The following is a 12,150-nucleotide window of genomic DNA, read 5'->3' on the forward strand; positions in this document are numbered from 1 at the left end:
TCAAGCCCAGATAGACAATCTCTTCTGGATTCAGATATCAGTGGTGTACAGGAATAAACTACCACAGATGCTAATGAATTTAAGTCCTTTTCTTTAACATTTTAGATTTAGACAGATTTGCTTCTGGAGCTTTTCTCTCTTCATTGATGTTGACAAAGACACAATTAACTGTTTCAGTGACTTAGATATGTCTTCACTTGGAACCTACTCAGCGGGATTGGTGTTCAATTTCACCTGAGCCATTTCTAGTGTCTTGTCCTGGGCAATTTCTTGCTATTCTGTATGGACAGATTCCATTATTAGAGCTTTCAAGGGAGTCTTGCAAACACTGAAAGTCAATGTTGAGGCCTGTTCTTTCAAAATGGAATCAGCCGTCTTCAACAACTGTTCCCACAGGAAAAAAAATCAAATGAAGCTGTCTATTTTTCAATACCATTTTGTAAAACTCTGGCAAATCTTGCACTTTTGAGTCTGATGGCCTTCGTTCAGGCACTTAATATGCCCATCAGAAAGTGGTATCTTGCCGCCACAAGACATGCAATGTTTGAATGGGCCCTTTGAGGGCCCATTCAAACTCAAGAAATATTACTAATAACAAATAACTATTTCTTTCTTTCTTTTTAGGTTAAAAAATAAGCAGGAAATCTATGCACAGGAGGCTAGTAAATAAGAAAAATAACAAAGCTATATACAAAGTGTGCTGCTTATATACTGCCCCATAGCGCTTAAAGCACCCTTCAGGATGGTTTACAAATTAATTTTTGCAGGATACACATTGCCTCGATCCACCCCCATGAGCTGGATACTCAATTTACTGACTTCAGAAGAATGGAAAGCTGAGTCAACCTTGAGCTGGCTACCTGAGCCCATTGGAATTAAACTCAGGTCGTGAGCAGGATCTAGGCTGCAATACCAGTTTAGCCATCATGCCACAAGTCTTATACTGAACCACTAAGCTCCAGACATTACCAAGAAGCTGCACTAGCAGTAGTTAGAAGGGAACTGAGAGCACACTGATTGGATGGCGTAATATATTGGAGAAGGGAGGGGCAAAGTTCTAGAGTGTTCTTGAGGGTGTTTTGTGCAGGTGCAGAAGTATCCATGTGAGTGATTCACAGAAGCCACAAAGAAGATTCGATCTGAAATTTATCTTAAAAGTCATCTGGACACAAAGACCACCAGAGATGAGAAATGGAATAGGCAGAAATGACAATAAGACACAAACCCCAAAGGGGAAGGAGATGTACTCACTTCTAACAAGATATCTGCTGCATCATGAATACACATGACCAAGGTTCCTACTCGCACCATCTTGTTCATATAGGAGAAGGTAATGAGTCCTACTGTAGCCAAGTGATGGATAAACATCATCAGAAAATCCTGAGAGGAAAAGAAGCAGTATGAAGAGAATTACAGAGGTCAGGAAACTCTTGTCATTCATTTTTAATAAAAGGAAAAGTCAGTATAATTCATCTTGGGAAGACATTTACATGGTATCTGCATATTCATTCTCAGCACAAAGAATAATTTATTTCAAGGCAAGCGTTCTTTAGTACAGAGAATTGGTCTAGAAATCTGCATGGCCAACAAACACTGCTGTATCTCAGACTTATGTTTCTCTAATTTCTTGAGAATCCATGTTTTTTTTCATTCTCAAGACAAATGTTTGTAATTATGACAGTATAAAAATGAAAAATATTGTAATGTTTTTTGATAGGGGGCATCTGTGTGACTGTTTTCTACATTTTTGATTTGTTCTTTCATAACTTACCTGAAAGTATAATAAATGGGTTTTGGAGAGTGTAGAGCACTATGCATATACTCAGTATGGCATACTGGATATTCTCAGGGTTTTTTAAAAGGTGTGCTTTCTAAGCATGTTGGTTTCAAGCTCTTCTTCGGAATGTATGGCCCATCTCTTAAATTAGGAGGGAGGGAAGACTGCCTGGTGTACCTGGCCTATACACGATCAGGCATGTGAATTATGCACATTAAAAACACCACATAAGTTTGGAACTGCCCACAAGAACTTCATGCACAGCCTTGAAGAAGATAATTTATGATCAAAAGCTAGCTATTTGTTTTTTGTTTTTGCTGCTTTTTTATTTTGTATTCTTAATGGTTGATTAAATGTATCACATGCTCCTGAAAATACTTCACTCATCACAAGTTTGCATTTTGATGGAAGCCTTCTAATCAAAATAAGTTTTAATCAAAGATAAAGACTGGCCATTCTATTGGTAGGTACTGACTGAGTCTTCTGACAGAAAATTTGATGAGATGGTCATGGGACTCTTAGAAAAAAGTTTCTTTCTTACCTTTCGCTTAATGTCTGTAAACTGTGAAAACATTAGAGACCAGTAAAAGGCCAGTTCTGTAATGTAATAATAATAAAGGCCAGATGTAATTGGCTGAAAAACAAAGAAAAAGAAAGATCTTGTTCAAGAGTCACCCAACATCGGCACAAAGAACTATTTAAAGATATAAATTGGTAAGAGAGCATCTCCTTCCAATATTGGAATTAGAAGGAAGCCTACATTCTTTGCCCTACCAATCCCATATTTCTACAGAAAGCTGCACACATTTTTTAAAAAACTAGTTAGAGACCTGGATGTTACATCTAATTATTCTTTTACTATGCATAAGGAGATACTGTTGGGCTGAGGGCAAGAACTTCCACTATGTCTGACACTTGATTATCTAACCACCACTGACACCACCACCACCATCAGCAGCAAGGAAAACAACATTCTACCTCCCACTCCTGACAAGAGCACCTGGACTGCAGATAAGGGGTAACATTCTTCCCCCCACAGCAGGATGGAAGGAGGCAATGCAGAGCACTGTCTTGTCCATCTATCCACACCTGGAGTGCAGCCAAAGGGCTCTGAGCAAGTGTAGTAAATAGCGCCCATTTCTTGTCCAGATCCTGAAGGCTTGGTTTTGTTTCGAAGACAGTGAGTTCAGAAACAGAAGTTTGGAAAACTCAGCATAACAATCACAGAGGCATTGAATTCAGTGACAGCTAAGAAGGTAGAGATGGGAAGAAGCAAAATAGAAGATGAGTTGAGAGGAAACCAAACTTTTTGTTCATTTTCTGCTTCGTGAATTTTGGCAGGGTTTTTACTGTCTCCTTCCCCTTCAAGGACTGCTACCTTGTCGTAGTGAAGGGGCTTGAGTAATTCAGAGAATTATTCTCTTAACTATTTAAAATCTTGAAAGAGGATGCTATTAAGGTGCTACACTCAATATGCCAGCAGTTTGGAAAACTCAGCAGTCGCCAGAGGATTGGAAAAGATCAGTCTACATCCCAATCCCAAAGAAGGCCAGTGCCAAAGAATGCTCCAACTACTGTACAATTGCACTCACTTCACATGCTAGCAAGGTTATGCTCAAAATTCTGCAAGGCAGGCTACAGTAGTATGTGGACCGAGAACATGCAGAAATACAAGCTGGATTTCGAAGGTGCAGAGGAACTAGAGACCAAATTGCTAACATGCGCTGGATTATGGAGAAAGCCAGAGAGTTCCAGAAAAACATCTACTTTTGCTTCATTGACTATGCAAAAGCCTTTGACTGTGTGGACCACAGCAAATTATGGCAAGTCCTTAAGGAAATGGGAGTGCCTGACCACCTTATCTGTCTCCTGAGAAACCTATACATGGGACAGGAAGCAACAGTTAGAACTGGATATGGAACAACTGATTGGTTCAAAATTGGGAAAGGAGTACAAGGCTGTATATTTTCCCCCGGCTTATTTAACTTACATGCAAAATACATCATGCGGAAGGCTGGACTGGAGGAATCCCAAGCGGGAATTAAGATTGCCGGAAGAAATATCAACAACCTCAGATATGCAGATGATACCACTCTGATGGCAGAAAGTGAGGAGGAATTAAAGAACCTCTTAATGAGGGTGAAAGAAGAGAGTGGAAAAAATGGTCTGAAGCTCAACATCAATAAAACTAAGATCATGGCCACTGGTCCCATCACCTCCTGGCAAACAGAAGGGGAAAATATGGAGGCAGTGACAGAGTTTACTTTCTTGGGCTCCATGATCACTGCAGATGGTGACATCAGCCACAAAATTAAAAGACATCTGCTTCTTGGGTGGAAAGAGATGACAAACCTCGACAGCATCTTAAAAAGCAGAGACATCATCTTGCCGACAAAGGTCCGCATAGGCAAAGCTATGGTTTTCCAGCATGGTTTTTCCAGTAGTGATGTATGGAAGTGAAAGCTGGACCATAAAGAAGGCTCACTGCCAAAGAATTGATGCTTTTGAATTGTGATGCTGGAGGAGACTCTTGAGAGTCCCCTAGACTGCAAGGAGACCAAACCTATCCATTTTGAAGGAAATCAAACCTGAGTGCTCACTGGAAGGACAGATCCTGAAGCTGAGGCTCCAATACTTTGGCCATTCATGAGAAGAGAAGACTCCCTGGAAAAGACCCTGATGTTGGGAAAGTGTGAAGGCAAGAGGAGAAGGGGACGACAGAGGACGAGATGGTTGGACAGTGTCATCAAAGCTACCAACATGAATTTGACCCAACTCCAGGAGGCAGTGGAAGACAGGAGGGCCTGGCGTGCTCTGGTCCATTGGGACACAAAGAGTTGGACACGACTTAACGACTAAACAACAACAGTCTCCTTAATTGAATTGTGAACTCATTGGGCAGAGACACCTTTTTTCATTTGTTTTTTAAAATGTATGCTAATCAAAATGCCAATCATCTATTTCATCATATGATGTCTTCATCATGAAATTAACAAAGTTGATGCATTTATTATAGAGAAACAAAATGAGAATTGTGCTGTGCATCAATAAATGAACAAAGAGTTTTTCCCAGTGACTGGATAACTTTCAACACATGCTGATTCCACACACACACACACACACACACACACACACACACACACACACACACACACACACACACACACACGTGTGTGTCCATGTGTGCATTGTCCTCCGTCCACCATGCAAAGTGATCACAAGATTAAAGCAAGATCTACCATGTACTAACAGAAGCATCAATGTAAAGCTCACTCTTCACTGCATCATTCCTACTGTTTTGGAGGCTTCCATAATTCCTTTTAGTTTAGCTCCATGGCACCCAAAGCCTCTGAAATCAAAGACCTCCTTCTTTAAGGAGAAGGAAAAAACATGCAAGACCACAGACTGTGTGACAAAGCATCTTCCATGAAGGATCAGTATCCATGTTCAGGAGGAAATATACCAGCCAAAATCTAAAGGACTTTAGGAAACAATAGCTTCATATCCAATAAATGGCGATCAACATCTACACCACCTTGTCTTGTTATAACACACATATTTATAAACAGATACCTGAAAAGGATAGTTGTACCAGCATTGTCGTGTATCCCAAAACCAGGGTGACTACAGTGAAAAATAAAGAGAAAAAAAAATTAAAAGAGTATACTACAACAAAAAAAATTCTGTTTGTTCAGGGTTTTAACGGTATTTTAAAAAAGACAATGAAGAATTCTGCCTGTTAGTGTGTGGAGTCAAAGGGTTTTCATTATGTTTCTTACACTAAAACCAATATGGGAAATGTACAGGTTTCCCCACACAAACACCAGCATATATCAGTATTTAAATAAAATGTATATAGATATTGTCCCCATCAAAAATACAGCAGCCAAAAATATTCTATATTGTAGTCAGCATCACCTGGCATACTTCTTCATATGATTCAATTTTGTTATGGGGGGAGGATCTTTAGCTGTCTTTGACAGTAGATTACCTATTTTTTCAAAAACCTTCCACGAATAATTTTTATCACCATCAAAGTTCACCAAGCTGTTGTTCAAAGAAAACAACTGCAGTTTCATCCACTACTCTGCAGAGATCTATTTACTGAAATTAACAAACAACAGATGAATAAATGTTGTTTCAAATAGATTGTCCAGATTTTACCAACAAAACATCTGGCATACAAAGTATGATATTTGGTGGTCACTAATCTAGCAATTTTCAGAAAGGTTGTGGTAATGTTTACTTTACTATTAAATATAACTAAATCCTGCATGTTATCATTTGCATCACCAGCAACTTGAATTATTGTATTTATTTTATTTATTTTATAAATTTATTTCATACCACCCCATTAGTGCAAAGCACTATTCTGGAGGATCATTATAACATACATTTTTACAGTCATGGAGTATTTCGTACATGATTTCACTGAAGGAACACCAAAAAAATTTATAACACCTTTGTGTCAGATTTTTCACATCACGTTTCAGGCATTTCTCAGATATGATGACGTATGAAACACCAGGTGCTGTTTCAGGGACCCTAAATCTATTGGAAAAATCTTACAAATATCAGTGGTTTTATTTTTACAGCTTTTTGCATTACGGAGAAAAGTGAAAAGTCACAAAGGTAGGGTGCTTGGGTCAGAACGGCATCTGCCAATGCTTGCAGTCAATCTTAGTATGTGGCCAGATTCAATGGAGACTAATTCAAGAGCTACTTTTCTCTATTCCCAGAACCTTAAAAACCAGGGCCAGTAAGTGGTTGAGAAATGAATCATCACAGGGCTCCAGTCAAAATATAGCAACTGATATATATTTTTATCAGTGTGCCTTAAGCAGGTGACTAAGAAAAAACTGATTCTGGTTGATATGGTGGTGGCTCAGCTGCTTGCTTCCAAACCTTGACGTGTTAACAGAAGTACTTTTAGTTTTCAAAAAGATTGTACACTCATAAGTTATGACAAAGAAAGGACAGTTATACACCTTCTTTCAATACACAGCTATCTCAGACCATCAAAATCAAATGTTTTTTAAAAATACTACCATTTAGGGCAATACAAACACCTTCTACTGGAGGATCTCTATGTACACTTCCAATCACTCCATTTTTGTAGGTTCACGTGCTTTACAATGTATAATGTATTATAACTTAACTGCTACCGTATGGCTTATCAAAGGAGGTAAATAAACTTTTCAATCCCAAGGGACATATCCAGTATTAAATGAAGACTGCAGGCATACATGCACACACAAAGGGGGGTGTTGCATCTGTGCTAAATTGTGGCCAATGGGGGGAGGGAGTTTGCTAAATTACAAAATAACTATGCAAACTCCCCCTCCCTTTTTAAAAAATGTTGTCAATAGGCCTTTACACTAAAATCACCTTAAACATTATCATTATGTTGTTTTATAATAACTTGGCTGACAGTTTTCAAAATATTATTTGTCATAATTTTACTTCTACTGTAGTCTGATAGATTCTGATTTGCAAGTGCTGAAAGAAAACAATTACAGTAGTAATGTTTCTTTTCTGAAGTCATTTCTATGTATGTAATTTTGCATTAAAATCAGAGGAAAGCAGAAATCAGATCAAGACCTAATGAGAGATTGGTGTGATTTTGCATTTATTATTCATCAAATGTCACATACCAGCGTAATCTCATAATCCCTTTATGACTGGTGGTCGGGAGGGAGGGTTTAATAAATTGTTGTGCTCTGTTACTTTAAACATTCTAGTATTTATTTTGTTTTATTTATTTTAATACAATACTTGTTTAATTCTTTTTAAATATTTGTACTTACTTTTCAGCTTTTAAATATTGTCTTTTTAATGGTGTAACATGCCTTGGGTCCTTTTTAAGGAGGAAAGTGGAATAGAAATATTTTAAATAAATAAGTAATCTCTAAATATCTTAGATCTTTTTCTTTCCAGAATGAAACTATCAATGCACTTAGATGAAGTTTCTACCACCTCACCTACATTTATTTCATGCTCTTTTTTACTTTTGTTGATTTGCTGAAGAGCTCAATGGTTTAGGCATGAACTGCTGGATAGCTCAGTGACTTCGGCATCTGGCTGCAGAGCCAGAGGCTGGGAATCTGATTCCCTGCTGTGCCTCCTTGATATGGGCTGGACTTGATGATCCATAGGGTCCCTTCCAGCTCTGCACATCTAAAATTATTATATATCATTATTATTATCTAATTGCGGAGCTAGAGGTTGGGAATCTGATTCCCCACTGTGCCTCCTTGACAGAGACTGGACCACAGACTCCCTTCCAGCTCTACAGTTCTAAGATGATTGTTATATACCCTGAGGTCAAATTATTATACAATAGATATCAAATCAGGCACAGGAGGTAAGGGTTCCCTTAAAAGGAAGGCAATGTTATATGTATATACAATACCCTTAACTTAAATCACAGAAGTGAAGGCATGTTATTTGTCACTTACACAAGAAAAAGTATATCTGTGAAGATTCTCAGTCATCCAGGCAAGGTTATCTGGAAGTTGAGTCATGGCAACTGGACTTCTTATTAGGTTGAAATGTTTTACTACTCATCCAAGTAGCTTCTTCAGTCTGAGGAGAGTTGATATATCCTCCACGCAAAATCCAGTTGCCATGACTCCACTTCCACATAAACAGAAAAAGTACTTGTATGCACACACAATAGCAATCTATATACGGATCCTCATCCTTTACAAAGAACTAGGGTATTGCAACTCACAAACTGGTCTATCTAGTCTGATAATCAGAAATAGACAAATGTGCCGCATTTCTGTGATTAAGCATGATAGCAAGGCTATCTTTCTTGTTGCATCACATTTTTCTTATATGGAAAAATGTGAATTTAACTCATAATGTCAGAAACGTATCAAGAAAAATCAAATGAATGTATCCTTTTAATCTCATTGAGTGGAAATTGAGTACCATATAACATACTCACCGACCAAAGAAATCTGATTCCATAGGTAAATATGTATAAATAAAATATAAGCCTCCACCTGGAAATGAAAAGCAGGTATACATTTACTATATAACATAAACATCTTGATTTTGTTAACAATTATCTAATAGGTCAGAACCAGCTTTAACCAGAGGCAAACCAACAACTGTCTCACACCCTGAAAGCCATAAGTTTTAATATATGGTAAAATGGACAACACTAATCTCTGTAACCTCATTTATCAAACTGAATTTGTTTCAGAGATTTCACAACAATCTTCAATAATAAAATACATAAAATATACCCATAGCACTTAGGAATGTATAGCTCTGCTGCCTCTGTAATAAGAGAGAGCAGCATGTGCATGCCCGGTGGCAGTGCATATCCACAAGAATCTATAATGCAGTAGATATACTTAGCTGGTTTACAGTTCCTAATGCAAATTACAGAAGATGGAAGCAGGTCAAATGAGACTCCCACTCACCTAAGAACACCTTGGGCAGAAGCCACTGGAGAAGAGAGGCAGAAGCCATAAAGGTAGCAGGCAGGAAGGCAAAAACGCTCAGATACTACAGTGATAGAGGTCATGCATAAAAGGGTAAGAAAATAAATTTAGGCAGGACAGAAAAGGAACAAGTGCCCGGGAAAAATTTAAGTATGTGATTTGGAAGTAACATTAAAAGGTAAAAGATAACTTTGTTAAAATTAAAAGCCAAAGTAAAACCCACTTTCCTCAATAACTGCCTAGCACTATTAGGAAAGTCGAAAGGTAAGTGATTTTGATAAATTGAATGTCTTGCTTGACACATACTGGAAACAACCAAGAAACAGACATGGCTCTCTAGGAACCCACTGTTGCACATCCAAACCTAATGGGCAATAAGGTTATCTCTAGATTCCTGGTGCAAAGCAAAGTAAATTCTGATCATACAAAGTTGAATCTTTGCCTCAAAGTTCAAGCAGAAGAATATGTCAACTTTTAAAACACACAATTTAAGTTGTTAAGAGTTACACAAACCTACATGCTCTCACAGAACTTCGCAAGGGTGCTTGGTTTGTCCTGATTCCTCCGATGACGAAACCAGCACTGGATTTTTCGGACATCCCAGTCAAGCTGTTTTGACAAACCTTCTAACCTTCTTGCATCTGGACACTAGGATGTGATCAAACAGATGTACAGTGATCTTATTAGCCTCTTACCAACCTTCCAAAAACGGACATTTCCCACTCTTGTACAGTTACATCTTCCAATTTACAACCTGCTGCATACTACTTGGAATTGTGCAAGTTGGGAAAAGATTAAACATTACATTTGAGAAATGATTTCTCAGTACAACAACAGGATGATGACATAAATGCAGGAAACAATGTGGGAGTAATCCATATAGAAAAATTCCAAAGAAGCAAAACACACACTAAGGAAACTCAAGAACAAAGTCAAATACATCCCTATAAATTTAATAATTTCAGACTTGTTGTGATTGTTTTCTACTATAGATGTCTTTTAACCTACCCTACAGCACCTTCCTTCTCATTATCTTCAATTCTGCCAGAAAAACACAAGCTCCAATAAATTAGTTTTCCCTAGAAGTGCCTCCAAAATCTTTCCTGCACTTCCCACTGTTCACAGCAGTAGTCTGATGGACTCTCTGATGTACAGTAAAAGCAGCACTATAGAATTACAATGTTAAAACAAAACCCATCCGTGGCATCCACACATAGGTCTAAATAAATAATAACTGTGTGTTAGGTACAGTGGGGTCTCTACTTAAGAACGTCCCTACTTAAGAACAATCCAACTTAAGAACAGCTCCATTTGCTAAATTTTGATTCTACTTGAGAACAGAAATCCAAGATAAGAACAGGAAAAAAAACCCTTTCCTGCTCTTTTTTTAACCTTAGGTCATCTTAGGTTTAAAAAAAAATTCTCCCCATAGTGGTAGAGTACGTATTAACCAGCTCTGGTTAATGTACGAACGCACCTCTACATAACAAAAAAAACAGCCAGAACGGATTAATTGGTTTTCAGTCCATTCCTATGGGCAATTTTGCTTCAACTTAAGAACATTTCAACTTAAGAACACCATTCCAAAACGGATTAAGTTCTTAAGTAGAGGTTCCACTGTACATGAGAAAAAAGGAATCCACATAAAGTTACAGGCTCAAGCACTCTGCCTCATCTCTTTTATTTTGCGCACCACAAGAAGGAATAAACCAGCATTAAATTTCACTTTTCCAAATTCTAGTATATCACTACATATTAAGCAGAAAATGTGAGTTAAATAAACTCAGTTTGTTAAAAATTAAAACAAAACAAAAAACCCTACACAATCCAAAATTTGTCACTGAGGTGACGCAGAGCTCAGCAACTGATTAGCATTTATTTTAAAACACAGTTCCTAGATCACATATAATTGTAAGCTAGAAGCCAGGGACAGTGAAACTGAATGCTGGTTTATTCTTTCTTGCAACTACAGTATATGAAAGGAAAGAAGGCATGCATCAGTTTTAGGCTTTACTCTGGCTCATTACTGCTCACACATATCATGCATTATTCATGGTTTTAGCATTATGTGCAAACCCTTCAATTAACATAGTATCTAAAATCCACCCAACAATTTTTAAAAAAAAATATCTCTAATTCCTTCCAATGTGCCAATTTCTATCCCTAATTCTTTCCAATGTGCCAATTTCAGCAGTTAGAGAAAAAATCTGTCAAAATTTGTAGCTTTCTCCAACAAAGCATGGGAGAAATCCAGCACATTTCTGAAACTAGAAATGGCTCAAAAGATAGGGAAGTTTGTCCTCTGTGCCATCCTCTCAGGCAGCCAATATAACATGCTTGCTCTAAAAGAAAGGGCTTGGATGTTTCGCACTGTCTAGGGATTCCGAGAACTGCACTCCAAGGAAGTAACATTTCCAAATTCTCTGAAAAACAAACATCTGCACGTGCCCCATGACCTGAGAATCCTCAAGTATGAATGAAACAGAGTAACCACCGCTATGGTTAGTTGCTGACCTATATTGCTGTGTTTCAAAGGCAATAAACAAAAGAGACAGAGGATGTGGAAAACAAACTCTCCAGATATTTTATATAAGGGAAGCATTAGACCAAATCTGCTATGAGCCACAGTTGGAGGCTGTGCTAAAGTAACCAGCTGTAAACAAAATCTCTTGCACTTTTTAAATAATCAAGACATAACCAAATTATGTTTCAATTGTAATATTAAAAGGGGGTAAAAACCACACTGGCTACGGAAGTCTGGAAGCTATCGGCTATGAATGTACGTTTCCTAATATAAAAAAAAATACCACAAGCCATACACTGGGTCAGCTCCAAAGTAACTCATTACCAATAATGAATTAGCTGTATTTTTATAAGGAATAAGTATATTACATCACAACTGCTAAATGGGGTGTG

The 12,150-nt window shown here is 37.8% G+C and overlaps 1 protein-coding gene across 3 annotated transcripts in view; it reads right to left on the bottom strand.

Moving 5' to 3' along the window:
- Positions 1 to 12,150, bottom strand: part of CERS5 (ceramide synthase 5) — a 75,433-nt gene that overhangs the window by 28,154 nt on the left and 35,129 nt on the right. For 2 of the 3 annotated variants that reach the window (XR_002299768.3, XM_020784325.3), the window contains exons 3-7: positions 9,752 to 9,882; positions 8,730 to 8,787; positions 5,351 to 5,401; positions 2,319 to 2,411; positions 1,252 to 1,380 (exon numbers count right to left, since the gene is read on the bottom strand). Coding sequence is in view for 2 of the 3 variants with exons in the window: in XM_020784325.3 (XP_020639984.2) it covers positions 1,252 to 1,380; positions 2,319 to 2,411; positions 5,351 to 5,401; positions 8,730 to 8,787; positions 9,752 to 9,882 (462 nt within the window). In the remaining variant the exon portion in view is untranslated. Of the gene's footprint in view, positions 1 to 1,251; positions 1,381 to 2,318; positions 2,412 to 5,350; positions 5,402 to 8,729; positions 8,788 to 9,213; positions 9,299 to 9,751; positions 9,883 to 12,150 lie in introns of all 3 variants that reach the window. The other variant, XM_078384403.1, reaches the window with a different exon arrangement.

This window comes from Pogona vitticeps, chromosome 2 (assembly GCF_051106095.1).
Source record: "Pogona vitticeps strain Pit_001003342236 chromosome 2, PviZW2.1, whole genome shotgun sequence".
Classification (NCBI taxonomy): Eukaryota; Metazoa; Chordata; class Lepidosauria; order Squamata; family Agamidae; genus Pogona; species Pogona vitticeps.